This window comes from Hibiscus syriacus, unplaced genomic scaffold (assembly GCF_006381635.1).
Source record: "Hibiscus syriacus cultivar Baekdansim isolate YM2019G1 unplaced genomic scaffold, ASM638163v2 tig00110160_pilon, whole genome shotgun sequence".
NCBI lineage: Eukaryota > Viridiplantae > Streptophyta > Magnoliopsida > Malvales > Malvaceae > Hibiscus > Hibiscus syriacus.
In genome coordinates this window covers 1,817,340-1,838,200 of record NW_024062608.1, presented here as the reverse complement: position 1 = coordinate 1,838,200, position 20,861 = coordinate 1,817,340, and the positions used below count along the sequence as shown (strand labels likewise).

General features: G+C 35.3%; 1 protein-coding gene and 2 pseudogenes across 1 annotated transcript; all 3 read left to right on the top strand.

Moving 5' to 3' along the window:
* Positions 1 to 9,004: 9,004 nt before the first annotated feature.
* LOC120216383 (probable LRR receptor-like serine/threonine-protein kinase At4g37250) lies at positions 9,005 to 11,636 on the top strand. The gene is made up of 2 exons (XM_039213826.1): positions 9,005 to 10,636; positions 10,876 to 11,636. The coding sequence occupies exons 1-2, from the start codon at positions 9,046 to 9,048 to the stop codon at positions 11,550 to 11,552; spliced, it is 2,268 nt and encodes a 755-aa protein (XP_039069757.1). The 5' UTR covers positions 9,005 to 9,045; the 3' UTR covers positions 11,553 to 11,636.
* A 2,256-nt stretch (positions 11,637 to 13,892) lies between these two features.
* Positions 13,893 to 16,011, top strand: LOC120216503 (annotated as a pseudogene).
* Positions 16,012 to 18,380: 2,369 nt separating this feature from the next.
* On the top strand, positions 18,381 to 20,488 carry LOC120216382 (annotated as a pseudogene).
* The last annotated feature ends 373 nt before the right edge of the window (positions 20,489 to 20,861 follow it).

Genomic DNA, 20,861 nt, shown 5'->3' with positions numbered 1-20,861 from the left:
CAAGCAAAGTTACTCAAAACCAAACCACATTTAATACATTTTGGAATGTCCAAACCCAAGACAGGATCTGAGGTTTCAAATTCATATTTGGTATTAATGGCATTCACATTACAACTCAAAGGACTAAACTTTATTGCATCCCCCTCTCAATGACCAAATCAATATTCTAACATCATTAAAAATTTAGATTCTCCAATAATGTAATGTTTCATTACCATAGTTTAGGACAGAACTCAAGACAAAAACCACTGCTGGAATATCCAACCAAGGCTTTGACATGCTGCTTGGAAGAAGTTGGGTAACGAGCTTATCCGGGAAAACTACCAAATCTCGCCTATTGACCCGCTCCTATTTTAGGGCTCATTGGTTGAACCCAGTCACGGGGCCAATTCAATAATTTCATCTTCAAGAACAAACACAAAAATAAGATAACAGGAGAAACGGAAATAAAGAAATAAGTATTAAAGGTGAGATTTAACTAAGTATTGTCCCACCGGGCAGGTATTTGGCAACCTAGTCATATAGCACAAATCATATAGTCACTTCAATATATCAACCAAAGGCTCAATTATTTGTTGAACTGCATTAACCAAGTCGTGATAATAATTCTCAAACCGAAACATTATTTTATCCAAAAAAAATTATGGACTACAAGATTTCACCTAAAAAGGAACACATTGCCTGCTTATCATATGTGAAATCAAATCATTAGGTTGGCATGTGAAAGCAATTTATACCACCCCATGGTCTTCTAACTAAAAGCTAAGGTTGCAAATTTTAGGCCATCAAATCCCTAAATATCATATATTATTATCTTTTAAAACCACCCCGAGTGAACAATGTAACACTAGTAACATCTTGGTTGTTGTATTATGGCCATCAAATCTAAAGCTTTTCAGTCAAAAAATCATACCTAAAGTTTGTAAATTATGGAATTGGATTTGGTGCTTTGCATCTGCTTTCTTGTCAAGGAAGGATAAGCATCATTAAAAAAAGAATGAAGTAAAAGTAAAAGCAAAAGCTGCTCAACTGAAGCAACTTCAGGAATGAAGAACCCAGCGTTGAAATTTCCTCTTTTCTTTTGTTAAATCCATATTTTAATTTTATGAGAATTTCAGGCAGACGGAAAGTGAAAGCGTAGAACAATGATGCATTTTTATGCTTAATTAGCAAAGCTGCCAAAAGCCTTGGTGGATCCGATTAACCTTTGCAAGAAGGAGTTATCAATGGAGGAAAGATAAGAAAAAGGAGTTACATTGTCAATACTCGATTATAGAAACTACAAAACTGAGAGAATCTCCTTATATTTTTTGCATTGGAAAGTAAAGGGACCACGTTAAACAAGGCACGAAAATCTTTTCAGCATTTATTAACAATTAATCTATTATTTTGTTTGCATAATTCAATTATAACGAGGTCAGTAAAGCACATTTACAGAAAGAGAAGATGATGGAATGACATAATTCAGAGTCCCATGTGTCAACAAGTTTAGATCTTAAATTTCTGGGATTCGTCCATTATAGGCAATGTTAGATCTGTAGCCTAAGCTGGAATCTAACCAACTTGAGAAAGAGTTAAGGATATCCTCATCAGCTTGTCACTCTGTGATGAAGAAGTAGTACTCATGGTAAATTCTTATTCTTCAACAATTTTTAAAATTTTGAATTGGGGAAGTAGTACTAATGTTTTTTATTTAAAAAATTTTGGGTTTGAAGATTAGGTATTCAGAATCGAAATAATCATTGTTAAATATTTGAAAATCTTTGAACAAATATTGTCTTATAACTCCATATTCATTAAAAAATTTGATAAAACAAATTCCATATATATAACACATTTATCAAAATATATTAATCTTTTTTTTATTAAATTTTAGAGGTCGCCCTATTTAATTGGGATTTTATTAAAATTTTAAAATTTGATGAAGGTTATCACGACGGATCGAAATCAAATCAATTTAAGTTATGTTAAATTCATAATTAAATTAAAATAAATTTAAATTAAGATTATTAAATCTTATATAAGAGTCGGAAAGACAAATAATCTACTACATTCCATTCTAGTTCTTAAAAGAACACCCATAAATTTTTCAAAAATCTAATATTGTTATATTTAATTCACAGCCGGTATATAATTATTATGGTTATTTTTCTTAATAATTTGAATTAAAAATTTAAAAATAAAATATCAACCGTTAATACGTTTTTTTAAAAAAGGAATTAAATATTTTTTTAGTAGTGTAATATGTTTTCTATTTATGAAAACCAACATTTTGTGATGAATAATACATCTAATATTTATTAATACATAATTAACCTAAAAGAATTAGTCAGAGAAAACCCACTGACAAGATCAACGCTGAGAGCAGTGATTCGTTGAGCTGTGTTAGCCGGCGATTTTACTACAATACCACTCATATAGGTAATAATTACCTATCACATATCTTTTCTCAAATATTACAGATCTAGCACCTTTCTAACAAGATGAGGATCGCCATCCGCGCCTTTACATATTCTGTTCGAGCTGACGCCATGTCAAGAAAGGCGTGGATCGCCATCCGCGCCTTATCCGGGATGGTGCCACGTCAAGACAAGCACAAATATCTATCTGTGCCTTTTAGGGGTTTCTGACACGTATTATTCGCGCCTTCCATTATTGGTATCACCCTAGTAGCTAGACTTTTAAACCATCCCCTCTTCTATAAATAAGAACCCCTATATGCAAACATCATCACATCAAAATTACTTGTTTATTTTTGTTTTATCAATTCCTTCTATTTTTGTTATAAGATAAAATTATTTTTATTATATTATATTTATTTTATATATGATTATTTGAAAAAAATTATTGTACTAGTTATTTTGTATTATTTTTTGCAGTTGTAAAATTGGAAAGTATGATCATACATCGAGATATTTTACTAATACAATAATAATATAAAATTATATTATTTAAATTATTATGAAATTTTTATTTTTTTATTAGTTTATATTTTAATTCATATATTATTTATTTAATTAGGCGTATTTCAACTATTGTTTTTGCAGATATAAGACTCTCAATCTTTCAAACTCTCAGAATGACGTGTATTTAAGCTATTGTTTACTATGATGAAGAAATTCGAGAATATGAAACTTTCGTCGTCTTCGCATCAAATCATTTTGTCAGAATATCCTTCAAGAGAAACATAACTCATGAGGAGTTGATAACGAAAGTTTCAAAGAATGTTCATGTTAGAAGTACTAGAATAATATCCTCACTTCAGTATAGATTTCCAATTGCAGTATTTTCGTTAACTTATACAATGTTCGAACTATTCAATGATGACGATATTGTTATGATGGTTGATTCTCAAAATTAATATTCAGACACCGATACACAGATGTATGTGAAATTTTTTGAAGTGCGTGTTATTCGTGTTATATCACTATGCTCCCACTATGGGTTGGCTTACCAAGTTAATCAAGTTGATAGCTCAACTCAAGTATTGTGTAATGATTTTAACTCGTTAATGGGAAATCCACATCATGGTGGCATCTCATCAAGTTCAACGGGGGGACATTCATCAGCAACTTCTTACGATTTGTACCGATATGGCTCCACAAACAATCAGTATGGCAACATCGCGTCCAGTTCAAGGGGAAGACATTCATTTACCAAATTCTTTGACCTAAATATGAAAATGCCCTTGATGCAACAATTTGTGTAGTACCCATTTGACACGATGCCTTCAAGTTCTAGGGGGAGGCATTCAACTTCGAGCTTCTTCGACCTCAATGTCGAGATGCCTTCAAGTTCAAGGAGAAGACATGTAACTACCAACTTGTTCGACCTAAATGTCGACATTGTGGAGGAACCCTCATCTCCACCAGAAGAACCTCTTCGTGAGCCAGGTGTGAATAGTGCTGAGACTAAACTATTCGGACAGCCAAAATCACCACAGTTCAATATGGACTCCGATGATGATGATGTAGATGAAGTTCCCACAAATACGGTACACACTGAACCTATAGCAAACATGTATGAAGTTGACTATGGTGCAATGTACGAGCCATAATTTGTGGATATGCCTAATGTCGGTGACTACGAATTTAACACATCAATAAATGATGGTGAGTTATATAAAGGAATTGAGCTTCCATGCAAAGAAGAAGTAATGATGACAATTAAGAATTGCAATATTTGGAGTTATGTTCAGTCCAGAGTCGACCGTTCCACCATCGAAAAGTATGTCTATCACTGTGTCCTATGTGATAACGGATGCAATTGGATGGTTCACATATCGAAGAGTAAGATGAAAAATAATATATGAGAAGTAACGGTATTTAATGTCCTCACACATGCTGTGCTGGAGGGATCAACTAGGATCATCCCTATTTGGACTCCGACATTATCTGCAAACCATCATGCCCATGGTAAAAGCAAGTTCCCATATAGCTATTGTGGTGTTGCTTTCAGCTATACAATCGCAGTATGGGTATACAGTCTCATACAGGAAAACATGGAAGGCAAAACCAATGTTATTAAAAAACTTCTCGATGAATGGGATGCATTTTACAACGAACTAGGGTAGTGCGCAAATTGAATCATGGGATAATTCTCGACTTCAAAACTTTCCATGCATACCACAATGATCGAGTACTTCGCGATCGATGTCAATTTTATCAGCTTTTTTGGACTTACCTATAGTGCATTAATGTTATGAAATACTACAAGCCCATGGTCCAAATCGACGGGACATTCTTGTATGGAAAATACAAGCAAGTTTTACTATTGGCAGTTGTTCAAGATGGTAATCGCAACATTCTTCCAATTACTTTTGCCCTTGTTGAAGGAGAATATATAAATTCTTGGGTTTTTTTCCTTAAAAACTTACTCTAACATGTTGTCACGAGGGAAAATATCTATGTCATTTCAGATCGCGGAGCTGGGATCAAAGCAGCAATGGATTCTTTGGGTCCAATGTGGTAACCACCCTATGTCCAACATCGATATTGTATCCGACACATTAATGTTAACTATCATGGAAGGTTCAAGAAAAATTATGAGCGCCAACTACTTGTGCGCATGGGTATGTCAAAATGTTGTTTTTTATTTCTCAATCATTTTCATTTTTTATGGAAACAAAGTTAGTAAGTTGTACATTTGATGCTCAGGTTACGAACTATTACCTGAAATATTTGAGTCTATGCTTCAAGATTTGTGAGGAAAGAACAAGGAAAGATACAATTACATCAACCTTATCAACAAAGAAATGTGGACAAATGCATATGATGGTGGATATCGATATGGACACATGACGACCAACTTGGTTAAGGCTATTAGTTCGACCTTAAAGGAGACATGCCATTTACCAGTAACGACTTTGGTTAAAATGAAATATTTTCGTTTGGGAACGCTTTTTTCCAAGCTCGGGGGACAAGATCAAACTTGGATGAAATACAGTCATGTCTATCACCCAAGATTAGTTACAGATCTACAAAAAAGAATTTATGCATCAAATGGAATGTTTGTAACAAGCTTCTCTAGAACCTATGAATTATTCAGTGTCACAGAGATGTCGTAACCTCTTCAAGGGATTTAAGCTAATTCATTCAGAGTTAATCTATAAGACAGATTGTGTGACTGTGGATTTTTTCAAGCTTTGAAGTATCCATGCTCTCATGTCATAGTAGCTTGTTCTCATACATGTCAAGACTATAACCATTTTTTGGATCCCGTATATCGAATTTCAGAAGTGTTTAAGGTATATGAATTTGAGTTCCCACATATATAATGAGAAAAACCCTGATGAGATTCAGAATTGACTTCTGATTGTACCATATTCATCCTTATTGAGGGAACCTGGTTGTCCAAAATACACTCGTTGTGATATGGATATTCGGGAGATGTCCAGAGAAAACAAAACATGTGAGCATTGTAGAAACCTAGGACACAATAGGAGAAAATATCCATCTCTTTTGTCATCAAGTAATCGTTGATGTTGTGATTGACGAATTTGTTGTTTGTGAAATCTAAGTTTATGTTATTTAATTTTCATTTACTTTCAGTTAATTTCATTTGAGCATCACCGATTAATTGGCAAGTAAAGAAATTAAATAATAAAAATAATTTTGATCAAACTAAAAACAAGAAAACGATACAACTAAAAAGATAAAAAGAACTAAAAAATAAAAACAATTCTAACAATTAAATAATAAAAAATTAAGAAACAAAATAAATAAAAAGTCCATAATTAAATAAAAACTTTACAATTGCTAGTAAACAAACAAAATTAAATAAAAGAATAACAAAGTAAACAACTTTATCGATGCCGACGTCTTGATTGTTTGTGTCGATGGGGATTTCTTCATATAACTTGTTCTTCCTCCTCACTCTCATCATCATCATCATCATCATCATCATAATCATCATCAGAAGTAAATACATTTTGTTGATGAGGGATGAATAACGGTGTAACACCTCCATAGAATAAGGACCCTAGAGGTGTATGGCTGACTATCCCACCGCTCAAAGAAAACTGTGAAAAGTGTGAAAAGATCATCATCGATGAGTGTGAAAATTGCACCTGAGGTGTCTGTGAATGTGGTGAAGCTTCACCCGCCAAATAACCAGTATATGAACCCCAAATTAGATCTACAAGCTTAGAAGTATAATATCCGCCAAGAAGGGTTATAAAACTCTATGGCAAAGGCGACATTTGGTATGGAAGCGGTGGTGTATGACTCGACTGTAGTGGCATATGAAATGGTCGCGGTGCCATCTAAAACGACTAAGAAATATACAGTGGTGTAGACAGTGGTTACTGTGATGGTTCCGGTGTTGCAGTTGTGGAAGAGCCGAAAGTGCATGCTCTCTGTCCACTAGTTGGGCGACAATGATGCTGTGACGATGAATGTCTTTGTCAATGTCGATGAATGCTCCCGCCTCATACTTCATCTGAAAGTAGTAATAGTTTCCCGTTCGTGTTGAACCACTCATAATAATCATTCGTAATCGAGTAATGATCTATATAAATGGGTTTTGGACAGGGAATACACCTATGTCGATCCTCCCATATCATTACCAACTCAATGTGCTTCAACATCCAGTCAAATTCTTTTTTCCCCCGTCTATCGATGATATGCAAATCGTCGAAATTCTTAGGTGCTTCCAGAATATATTGTACAAAACCAAATTGGCAGAGCACGCGACCAGTAGGATACCACTCGATAATAGCATAACATATCAGAGGGACCACTGACATCCAGACATCTAATGAGCCTCTTAAGTGATGTGGGATGCAAATACTCATTTCTTTAGTACAAGAAGGAGCCCATTGAAACTAAAACAAATATATATAATTTTTATCCAAATAATATTCTAATTATATAATAATAATTAAAAGTAGATAATAATATTTCTTCCAATTTATCAGGTAAATCATGATGATCTTTTATTACACTTGACCCTATTCAATGAAATAATTTTCATTATATACTCAACAAAATTATTTCTATAAGAAATCAGTATTTAAATTACCTCAATAAAAGCGGGAAGACCAACAGATTTTTCACCACCGGACATAAAAAGGGCATGCAATACTACGCCCAAGACAGAGATGAAGGAGACATCCGTCGATAGTATTTTTTCGATAGTCAGTAGCTCGATACATTTTCCTATACAAAAATGCCAAAAATGCGGAGCCCCAACTAAGTGTGCTAGCATGATGAAAATCTACGAGGTGACGTAACCACATACAATGAACTTGGTTGCGTGATTTGTCGGGCATCAGAATCCCTTCTATGAGTGGTAATATGCAAGCTCATGCATAAATTTTAACCTGCTCCTTGGAGGTGTCGCCACTCAAATGTTTGAAAGTTGTATAGAACCAATTTAATAGAATTCGACCACCATTGAAATTATGCGGGACACATCCAAGATACTCCTCGGACAAGGAATGCTAATCACCATGCGCCACCCCAAAAATCACATCCTCATCTATCGAAAGCCCCCAATGCATGAAAATATCCTCCAGCGTAATCGTGCACTCTCCAAACAGAAGATAAAATGTGTGTGTCTCTGGTCTCCACCTCTCAACCAATGTAGAAATAAGGTAAGATTTAAGGTTACAATGCCCTTCATATTTTGTTACACAACCGAATCCAGCCTCGACTAAATACAGTCATACACGAGTATATATCTCTAACTTAAGGTTACGAATTAATTGATCTAATATACAGTTTCTCTCCTAATTTAATAAATATTATAGAAATTAAAATATAAACTAATATTAAACAAATTAAATAAATAAAACATTAACAACAATTAAAATTACAATAGAATTTAAAATTGTTATCGTATCGGGAAAAATAACTCGAGATATGATTCTCATCTAAATGTAGCAACCCACATTCCATTTTATAACTGCAAAAATTAATAAAAAGTTAGTATAATAAAATTTAATAAAATAATAAACTATTGATTTATTATAATATAATAAAAATATTTTACTTTCTTAATAGAAATATTGATACTCGGAAGAATGAAATAATTTGATATTTGAGTGTAGTTTAGATGTTGTGTTTGGAGAACAGGGGAGGGGATATTTATAGAAAGAGGAGAGAGGTACACGGGTTTCCCATAAATGTGGGAGGTTGACAGTTGGGGTATTAAAAGAAAAGTGCGAATTATTATCCGCGCCTTGCGTACGCGTGTCAGAAACCCTTAGAAGGCGCAGATCGCCATCTGCGCCTATTTTGATGTGGAGACAACTCGGACAGAACCCCGCCATTCGCACCTTGACAGAAAAAGTGCTAGATCGATAATATTAAGAGAAAGGATGTCTGACATATAATTATTACATGTACGGATGATATTTTGATAAAATCACCGTGTTAGCTTTCTACTTGTAAATATATTTTATTACTTATTTCTTTTTGACAAAGTTTGATTAAATGGCCTCTGCGCATTAACATAAATGATCAATCTCTCCGTTACTAGGTCAGTGCTTAAGTCACAAACACTTCTTCTCATAGAAGAAATGTGGGATCAGTTTCACAAATCATGACTTCCTTCTCTGCTGTTAATAAACTCCATTTTCGGTGGAGAATAGTGTTTCTTCTTCTTGGTTTTCTTGTGGTTCAAGGTCTGGGTTTAATTGCAGATGGAGTTCTTTTGCTTTCTTTCAGGGCCTCCATTCTCGGTGATCCTCTGCAAGCACTACAAAGCTGGAATTCCTCCGACCAGACACCTTGTTCTTGGAACGGAGTAACTTGTGTCAACTCTCGTGTTACAGCCTTGTCTTTGCCCAATTCTCAGCTTCTTGGTTCAATTCCGTACGGTCTGGGCACGATTCAATTCCTTGAAAAACTTGATCTTTCCAACAATTACCTTAATGGGTCTTTTCCTTTGTCGATTTTCAATGCGACTCGTCTTCGGTTTCTTGATTTGTCCAACAACTTGATCTATGGTGTGGTGCCGGAGACGATAGGAATGTTGCAGAGCCTCCAGTTTCTCAACCTTTCCGACAATGAATTGACGGGTACTTTACCCGCCACTCTTACAACAATCCAGAATCTAACTGTTGTTTCTTTCAAGAACAATTACTTCTCCGGCAGTCTTCCAACCGGGTTCCTGTCTGTTCAAGTTCTAGATGTTTCTGCCAACCTTGTCAATGGTTCTTTGCCGCCAAACTTCGGAGGTGACAATCTTAGGGACTTGAACGTTTCTTACAACAAGCTTTCCGGAGAAATTCCGTCCCAATTCGCAGAGAAAATCCCTGATAACGCTACTATTGATTTTTCCTTCAATAATCTCACCGGAGAAATCCCTGATTCCGTTGTTTTTACGAGTCAAGAATCCAAATATTTCTCCGGGAATCCTTATCTGTGCGGTGAAGTTACCGGTCGTGATTGTCCAATAGCTTTCTCACCGTCATCTTCTCCTCCGGCAATCGCAGCCATTCCCAAGACAATAGAACCATCTCCTGGAGCTAAAAGAACAAGACAAAACAGGCTCAAACCAGGAACCATAATAGGAATCATTGTCGGAGACATAGCGGGGATTGGATTTTTCATCATGGTTTTCTTTATCGTTTACAAGTTCAAGAGCCAAAAGAGAGTTGAAACTACAGCAAAACGAGAAGCTACTAGCGCGGGCAACGACGATAATTGGTCTACGTCGTTGTCAGAATCCAGAGGGTTTAAGAGATGGTCGTGTTTAAGGAACATAACAGAGTACGAGGAAGAATCCGAAACCATTTCCGAGACCGAAGAAGATCAAAGCGGGACCAAAAGTCAAGATAATCAACGGCAGCAAGGGCAAGAACACGACAAGAAAGGTACATTGGTGACCGTCGATGGTGAAAAACAGCTTGAGCTCGAGACTTTACTCAAAGCGTCGGCTTACATTTTAGGTGCGACGGGGTCTAGTATTGTGTACAAGGCAGTGCTTGGTGATGGGAGTTCTTTGGCGGTTCGAAGGATTGGGGAGAACAGTGAGGTTCGGTTCAAGGATTTTGAGACCCAAGTTCGAGTCATTGCTAAACTGGTGCACCCTAATTTGGTCAGGATTCGCGGCTTCTATTGGGGAGTCGATGAAAAGCTTATCATCTACGATTTTGTACCAAACGGCAGCCTCGCCAACGCTCGTCACAGTCAGTCCTCTTTTCTAACTCCCAATTTTATCACACTTTCCAAGTGAAACACGCGCACGTTAGCAATACTAACATGGGTATTTGCTAAACTGCGATGGGTACTCGAGTCTTGACTGGAATATTTGAAACAGAACCTAGTTGTTTAAAGAATGCGAAAGTGGGTTCAAGTCATACGTTTGCACATTGTTTTCATGCTTTACAGTTACTAAGTTTTCGTCTTTTTGTACTTTTTTCACCAGGAAAAGCTGGTTCTTCACCTTGTCATCTACCCTGGGAAGCTCGGCTAAAAATCGCGAGAGGAGTGGCCCGTGGGTTGGCATATCTCCACGACAAGAAACACGTGCATGCCAATTTGAAACCCAGCAACATTCTGTTAGGCTCCGAGCTGGAACCAAAGATAGGAGATTTCGGGCTCGAGAGGCTAGTAACGGGCGACACGAGTTCCAAAGCTGGCATCTCGGCTCGAAATTTCGGCAGCAAAAGATCAACAGCATCGAGAGATAGCTTTCAAGACCTAGCCGGACCTAGCCCAAGTCCAAGCCCAAGCTCTTTCTGCGTATCCCCTTACCGAGCCCCCGAGTCACTCAGGAGCCTCAAGCCCAACCCCAAGTGGGATGTTTATGCATTTGGAGTCATCTTGTTGGAGCTTCTGACGGGGAAAGTGATAGTGGTGGATGAGTTGGGTGAGGGGAATGGGATTGTTGTTGAAGACAAAATGAAGGCGTTGAGGATGGCTGACGCACCGATTCGAGGTGAATTGGCAGGCAAAGAAGAGGGGTTGTTGGCTTGTTTTAAGTTGGGGTACAATTGTGCATCTCCCATCCCACATAAGAGACCCTCGATGAAAGAAGCCTTACAAATTATTGACAAAATACCTTCTTCAAATTCACCTTCACTACACTGTTTAGGATACTGATAAACGTTGAACAAAATTGGAAGATTATATTTGTAGACAAAAATGTATGTGATGATCTATTGATAGTTTTTTTTTTCATTTTCAAAGTTTATTTCGAATTGAAAAATGTATAACATCATTATGTATTAGATCTTCTCGATGTGACACTTCTATGTATTACTAATTTTTAAACTTAACATTTTTAAATTCAGTATACAACATTCAAGATAGATAAATACCACACCAAATTCACATTTGATAACATTGATGATGTTTGAATAACATCATAATATACAATTCACATTTGATAACATTGGTGTTTGAATAATATCATAAACTCATATATGATAATAGTAACCTTTATTTTTCTTTAATTTATGTAAACAACTTATTTGTATCATAAATTCCTAATTATAATTCATATTTTAGAGTGTTCCATCAATTTTAAAATTTAAATTAACTCTTAAAATATCAATAATACTTAACTAATTTCGTCAATCTAACCATCAATTTTACTGCTTATCGTCACCTTAGATATAAGATATGTATATTGGAAACATGTGAATAAAAGTTTAAACACCATATTATATAGATAACATAAATATGACGAGTTAAAAAAAGAAGAAGAAATCGCATATCAAGTCTCGATGATATGGTTTGGTTTTCACAAACTCATATAGTTCATGCAGCAAGTACCAAGTATCGGCTTTTTAATGTTTAAATATAACTTCATGATAAATGATAATGTTATATCCGCTTGGAGATAAAATTTACACTGTTAATGTAATAATAATCATTTTAAATAGGTATAATGATATTTTTAGACTTCGTATGTCAAATAATTCAGACGATTTTATTTTTTGAAAATAACCAGGATATTTTATTTATCTAAAGTCGTATCAACAAACGTTTTACCAATTACAGACTGAACAAATACAATTGAGACTATCGAAAATAAAATATAACAATGACCACGTAGAGATCTCCTATAAACAAAACCATTAACAAGTGAAGTAATAACGTATAAAAACTGAACACACCAACGGCTCCAAGCATCAAACATGGAGGAGAGAAACTAGAAGAAGAACCAAAATGACCAATTGAAAAAACGATCTCCCCTTAGCAGCAATCCCATCTGGCACATATATGCGATAACCAATGAACCATCTTATACAAACGAGCAGAAGAACCATGCATAGGGAAAACAATAACCATATATTCAGGGAAAATAAAAAACCGAAAAGAAGACAATAAAAACCTACACCGAGAGTCCAAAAAACCAGAAGCCTTGATACCCTTTCTAGAGAAAGGGCCAAGAGTATTATTATAGTAAATACAATAAAACATAACTAAAAATGACAGAGTGTTGTTCTGAGAAGAACACCACCGCTGCCACGAAGGAAGAGGTTTTGAAAACTGCCCAATAAAATTTGTAACTTTCGCAAAGCAAAAAGTCAAAATAATGCACCCCATAGGATTCAAACTTTATTTGTTACATTACACGTGGAATTCGTCATGAGGACATAATAAGTTCCATACAATTTTCTTTCGTTCATATGACGAGCTTTATTTTTTAATATGTTTTATGGAACCCCCACTACAGTAAAAATGGTTTTTAACGGCGGATGTAGCGGCGTTTTTACTGAAAACGCCGGTAATTGTTTACATATAGTGGCGTTTTGAACAAACGCCGTAAAATACTATACTTTAGTGACGTTTGTATAAAAACGCCGCTAAATAATCGTAATGTAGTGGCGTTTTTATACAAACGCCGCTATAGACACATACTTTTGTGGCGTTTTAATACCAAACGCCGCTATAGACTCGTACTTTAGTGGCATTTTTACACAAACGCCGCTATAGACACGTACTTTTGTGGCGTTTTAATACCAAACGCCGCTATAGACTCGTACTTTAGTGGCATTTTTACACAAACGTCGCTATAGACACGTACTTTTGTGGCGTTTTTACACAAACGCCGCTATAGACTCGTACTTTAGTGGTGTTTTAATACCAAACGCCGCAATTGTCATATTACCTAGTGGCGTTTACGTAAAAAAACGTTGCTACTGAACACTACTTTAACATATCGAAACAAAACCCTAATTCCATAGATTCAGTCTGGGCATCGAAAAGAAAGCATTGCTTTAAAGGTCTCTAGGGTCTCGCACATCCAATTCAAAAAAATTTCTCTTCAAAATAGGGTTCATCATAACACCCCATTCTATTCCCACATAAACGATTCTTTAATTCTTCAGCAACCTTTTGTTTCTATTTATTAACGTCATTATATTCTTTTGGGATCCTAAGTTCCCCCAACAGCTTTGTTTCTGTGCACTTTCATCTTGTTGATGTTCTAAAATGGCGGCTCCGAGGAATGTGTTGAGGGACGAGGAGAGTGCTGCGGCGGCATTGTTAAGCATCAGTAGCAAGGAAGATGACGATTCTTCGTCGGGGAAGAGGTTAAAATCGGAGAGGTTCCCCGTTTCAAGGTGGGAATTGGCTGCCTTTTTCGGGGTTTTCTTGATTTTTTCTACCGGCTTGTTCTGTATCTACCTGACCATGCCCGCTACCGAGTACGGGAAACTCAAGATCCCTCGTTCTATCTCTAATCTGCGATTGCTCAAGTAGGATTCCCCCCCCCCCTTTATAATAAAAACTGGTGTTCTCTCTCTCAATTGATGAAGAAATAAGCTTAATTTGTGTGCCAAATCCTTGGATTTGATCATTGCTGTTGATTTTGGAAATGCCCATTTTAGATTTCTTGTGGTTTATATAGGATTTTGAGCTAGAGAGAACTATTGGGAATATTTTAGCTTATAATTGTAGTTAATTTTTTTTAAATTGAAATATGCCTCCTTTTTTGTGTTATATTGTAGGTGAAGATAGTTGTGGATGAGAACTCTTATCATTTATATTCTGCCCGGAATGAATCCTTTGATTTGTTTTGTCCTTAATGTGTAGCACTAGGGAGTTAAAAAGCAATCTATGACTAATGATGAGTTTAGTTCATATGTGGATCATGTGAGGGCATCGAATAATGCAAATTGTAGGGAGAATATTGCATACCGAGTATATCCAGCTATGTACTAACAATGCATTGTTGCTGAAATTACCATTCCTAATTTATTTATATCATGTACTTTAGTTTACTTGTTTATTTACTACTTTCTTGTTGCCGGGTGCTTCTACTTTGTCGTGAAACTTCTTTCTGTGATGTTTTAGCTGCAACTTATTTTACTGAAGTCCTTGTTTTTCTGTTCTTTTTCAGAGATAATATTGCAACATATGCAAAGGATTACCCAACACAATTCATTTTGGGTTACTGCTCAACTTATATCTTCATGCAAACTTTTATGATTCCTGGAACGATTTTCATGTCTTTGCTAGCTGGAGCTTTCTTTGGTGTTAAAGGCCTTTTCTTGGTTGTCTTCAATGCCACAACTGGAGCATGCTCCTGTTTTTTTTCTATCAAAGCTGATTGGCAGACCTTTGGTCAGTTGTTTGTGGCCTGATAAATTAAGGTTTTTTCAAGCTGAGGTATCTTCATTTTTCCTCTTGTTACTGTCTTTGGAACTATTCGTTCGTTCGTGTTTTCCCTCTTAATTTAGCATCTTTCACTTGTTTTACCCTATCTTCTTTTCTGTTACTGTTGGTATTGTCGCCTGAAAATGTCCGTTGAAAGAAAACAGATGCTTGTGTCATATCCAATTTATTTCTATGCCTTGTTTGTGAAGGTTTTATATTAATTGATGTGTATTCTTAACAATTTGGAATAAGAAAAGTTTCTACAAGATCACTATACATATCCATCTACATCAGTTTTCTACTTTTAGCCAAATATTGAGTTGTTCAACCATAGAGACTAACTAGGGAGATTTCTATAAAAAAAAGTTTGAAGTAGGTGCTTGTTGATAAAGAACCGATTCTTATTGTAATAGGGTTCTTACTTAATATATTACTGAATTTCCCTGGATACATTTTCCTAATGTCAGGTTGGGTTCAATGGATGTCATTTGGGTATATTTATTTGTCAACATCTAATGGATCATTCGTTGTAATGGAATCGAGTCTCTAACTTTGTGTTGAGACTTAATTCATTTCAATCCGTTGGTGTTGTATGCAAGTCAAATGATAGAAAAAGATGGCAGCCATATATATTCAGATAACTTATTTGATTTAAGACCACCATTGTATCTTCTTTCAGGCTGGCCTCGCACTCTTCAGGCTGGCCTCGCACTTGGGGATCTCAGGTCTGTTAAGGACCTCTATGATTTCAAGACCTTGTCCGTGCTTTTCCTTATCGGGATGGTCTCTATATTTCCTACCCTTCTGAAGAAAAAGAAGATATATGAATAAGGCCATGTTGGTGAAGCTTGTGGCATCCTCCTGACTGACAATGGAGGATCAAGAATACAAAATTTTACAATCTCCAAATTAGGATCTGAGAAACAATAGCGCATAATTGAAGATCCTCATTTCTGCAGCTGAATATCAAAAAAATCTAGGCATTGTCACAAAATATGAAAAGCACAGGGCAGGTAACTTTTATTCTTATTTTCATTGTTATGTTAAAGTCATCTCCCAATTAGATTATTTAGAACATTTGGGAGCCAAACTTTTCTTTTTACTAGAAATGCTTTGTACGCCATCGTCTCCAGTTTTACTTTTACAGACAGCACTACATGATAATGTTGCTGTAGAATATGTAAAAACTGTACTCATATGTAGTGTATTCAGTAATAATAGTTTGTCATTTTAGATATAGCTGACCTGTGCCGTTCTTTTTCTGGGTTCAACATTCACTATAAGCAGATAAAGCTTTCATGGTTCCTGACTTCCTGTTTTTGTTGTTTGTTGCAACATCTTTTTTCAGTTCTCAATCACTCACATGTAGGTTATGAATGCAAGTTCTGCTGGTTGTTTCCTTCTCTTCTTAGTCTCATCTAAATTATTGTAATTGTAGTAATCTTAAAGAACAAACTTCAACAAAAAGCGGCTTCTTTAATAGACTGGCACAACGTTTCCCATTTGTTTTTAATCTATTGAGGAGAGATCATTCACTGTCAAATGATACTTTCAAATAAGATGTCAAGACGATGAATATGACAAATTCCAATGAAGTGGGAAACAAATTAGCTTTAGAAGGCATATCTGGAGGTTATGATGATGACGCTAGTGAAATTGAGGATGTATCGAACAACAAATCCATGTATATCTACACTTTGAGGTTCATTTGTAACTCATTTGTACTTTAATGTCTTTTAAGGTTCTCTCTCCATAAAAAAAACTTTAATTTATTTTGTTGTTAAGTATTTTTCATTATGTTTTTTGTCTTAATTAAAATGTATGGTTGTTGTTAATTAGATAAAGCTAGATATAAATTTAGGTGATGTATAGCAGAAATGAAATATGCAAAATCAATTATTAATATTAGCTAAAGAAAGGTAATTAGCGGCGTTTGTATCCAAAAACGCCGCTATAGGTCTGACTTTTTGCGACGTTTGTGTTTAAAAATGCCGTTATAGGTCTGACCTTTTGCAGCGTTTGTGTCCAAAAACGCCGCTATAGGTCTGACCTTTTGCGGCGTTTGTTCTAAAAGCGCCAGTATAGGTATGCTCTTTTGCGGCATTTGTATCCAAAAACGCCGCTATAGATCTGACCTTTTGCGGCGTTTGTTCCAAAAACGCCGTAATATATATTGACCTATTGCGGCGTTTTTTGTTCTCAAACGCCGCTAACTTTAGCGGCGTTGGTATTGCTGGCACTTCTTGCGGCGTTTTTCCTATCGCCGCAAATACTTTTAGCGGCGCTTAAAAACGCCGCTATAAGACTAAAAAAGCGTCGCTAAAACTCTGTTTTGTTGTAGTGCCCTTTATTCTTTTATGACGAGTTTAATGTGCACCGTAACCTAGATCTTAAAATAATTTTCAAACACTTATATATATATATATATATATATATATATATATATATATATATATATAAAAAAACCCTAGATTATTTCCAAATTTTGTTGTATTTTTTATCCTCAAACTTTAAAAAATTAGCTCTTAAACTTATTTAGCCTCTAATGACAACTAAATTTTCTTTTTTCTTTTGTTTAATTTCTTTAGGATTATATTTGACATTGTCTTGACTGATTAAGATATCGCTTATTAGTTATTACGCTGATAGTTTCTACTTTGGACCCTTGGATTGGATTTAGATACGTGATTTGCGTTTGGAGATAGTTGTCTCATGATGCTTGACTCTGATTTATGATTTGACAATGATTTTTATAAGTAATTTCATCCCCTGTCATGAGTCGTTGCCAATGCTGTTAGATGTATTCATATCAATATATTTGTTCGAGTTTGTAACTTTTTTCTTTTATGGTCCTTGTATGATCTAAATAATTAGTTTTTTATGTAATGATTATAAGAAATGTCTTAATTATATGTATAATTTACGCTTATAATTATAAATATTTATTATGAATTACATATTTTCTATTTTCTAATAAAACTAGTGATTTCTTCTTGCGTCAAAAAGAAAAATAACATAGTGACTTCTACTTACGTCAAAAAAAAAACTTAAGTAGATTGTATACCGATTAAACTATACAATTAAAACCATACTCATAGTTTGATAGTTTAATTAGAATGTTTAATAATTTGGGACCAAATAAATTCTAAGCATAATTTGAGACGTTTAATGCAATTATTTCCAAAGAAATTAAGAGAGATATATTTTGGGACGTGTTTCCATTTTAGCCCTTATTTTTGAATTGGAAAAGATCCCGCTCATTCTATCATTTTAAAAACCCTTTCGAACGTCTAACTTCCATTACAATCTCGGTGCCAGAAAGAAAATTCAGAAAAAAAAAAAAAGAAAGATATAAAAAAAGACGCGTGCTTGAATTTCACCAAAACAGCAAAGCCGAAGGACAAAGAAAGCAATGGCGACGAACATTGGCATGATGGATGGGGCTTACTTCGTCGGCAGATCCGAGATTCTTGCTTGGATCAACACCACTCTCCATCTCAATCTCTCCAAAGTCGAAGAGGTTCCTTTTTGTTAATCTTTAATCTGTCTAATTTTTTTATATAATCCACACAAAAAATTGATTTATTGATAAATCTTGGATCCGGTTTTCAGGCTTGTTCTGGTGCCGTTCATTGTCAGTTGATGGATTCGGTTCATCCAGGGATGGTACCGATGCACAAAGTCAATTTTGATGCCAAGAACGAATACGAGATGATCCAAAACTACAAAGTCCTCCAAGATGTCTTTAACAAACTCAAAATCACCAAGGTCTTAACTTTATTTTAGTTTTCAATGATTTCTTTTGTTTTCTGGTTTTGATTTTTTTAACATTTTTTCCCATTGTATTAGCATATTGAGGTGAGCAAGTTGGTGAAAGGAAGGCCGCTTGATAATCTGGAGTTCATGCAATGGATGAAAGATACTGTGATTCGGTTAACGGAGGCGGCCTTCATAAGTAAACTTTTTTAAACCTTAATTTTCTTTGTTTTCTATAAGCCGGCAGATGGTTTCTTTTCCCTGGTCAATTTCAGATTCGTAATAGTATTAAAATTTGGGAATTTTGGCCAACATTAATTGTTTCAAATGACTCTAAAACCATTTTTCTTTATTAGAAATTGTCCTTGTTTAATTAATCTTTCTTCCCTCACTAATATGAAAAATTGCAATAGTTTGTCATATTTGAGAGCTCCGGTGTATTCATGATTCATGAAAGTGAATGTTTTACTTAATGAATGCTTTGTCGCACTTGATACTGACATTTAGGCCAGAGCTTTAGTGTATACATAATTGCGTAATTCATAATCGAGTTTCATGAAACTGGCTGCTTTACTTGATGAAGGGTTTCGCTTTCTGCCTTTATGGTGTTGTTCTACTTCATCAAGGCTTATTTTTGTTTATCCATTAAGTCTGTATATATCATATGAATTAAGGGAAATGAAAAGATCCATGAGTGATTTTTGCCGTTATCATATGTAGTTACAATCCTCTAGAAAGGAGAGAGGCTTCTAGAGGAGGAAGAGAAGCAGGCAAGAAACCAGCACCTCAACAATCCTCAACCAAAGGTTCAAGTGCTGCTCCTAGACCTTCATCTTCCCATGCTAGAAGGAACAACAATGATGTTCCATCATCAGCGAACCCTTCTAATCATTCTGCAAAGGCATCATCCAAGCCATCTACATCAATGGCTGCATACGAAGAGCAGGTACTTTTAATTCGTGGAGCAAATTTATGGTTTTATTTGTTAAAGAATTAATTAGAATCTGACGCCTTCTCCTGCACGATGTAGATCACTGAGTTGAAGCTATCTGTCGATAGTCTTGAGAAAGAAAGGGATTTCTACTTCGCAAAGTTGAGAGACATTGAGATTCTCAGCCAGACTCCAGAAATTGAAGACTCCCCTGTATTCTCTTTTGACATTCACATTGACAAATGTTATTTGTAGTAAAAACAGTTGTTAAAGTTTTATTACATGCTATTGCAGATTGTTGCAGCAATCAAAAAGATTTTATATGCTACAGATGGTGATGCATCAGTGGTGACAGAAGCTCAAGCCATGGTGTCTGTTAACCCCAAGGAAGCAGAGGGTTCGAGTCCAGTTGCCGAGGCATCAGAAGAGAAACCCAGTTGTGAAATTCAGAAGAGGAAAAACATTTTGAACTCTGATGTAGATGCAGCTGGAATCATAACATTGTCTCCAAGGCAAAGGCTTACCGATGCTTCTGATGTTCACTGCAGTGGGTCACCTCTTATGACTTACTGAACCGCGCTATCAGCTATAAGCTTCTCAACATCTGCCTGAAAATACAGTTTTGTCAAATTTCTTAGCCATATAATGACAGTTCTATAAGTTGTTCCTATAGTCCAACGTCTAACCCTGTTAAGGGGGCACGACATGATATCCGTCATCTGAATTAATGTCTATGTTGTGTATTTGGAAGGTGTAAGAATAACGTGTTACATGAATACCCTTCTGCATCGGTAGCTTTAATTTTTTATCAAACTTATTTTTTTCTTACAAAACTATATTAGTTATATGAATTATGATATAAATTTTTATTTGTTCAGCTTTTAATACATGAGCCAATGTAGGTATTAATCCAGTTTAGAAATATAAGTGTGAGGATGGAGTTGGCAAACTTTATTTTCATATCCTAAGATTATTACTTCAATTGTTACAAAATTAAATTTATGCTTTATTAGTTTTAAATTAATAAAAGCCAAAATAAAATTACTAGTAAAGTGCACGGATTTTTGTATAGTAATTTGACCTTTATTTTCAAACTTTGGAAAAGAAAGTTGGAT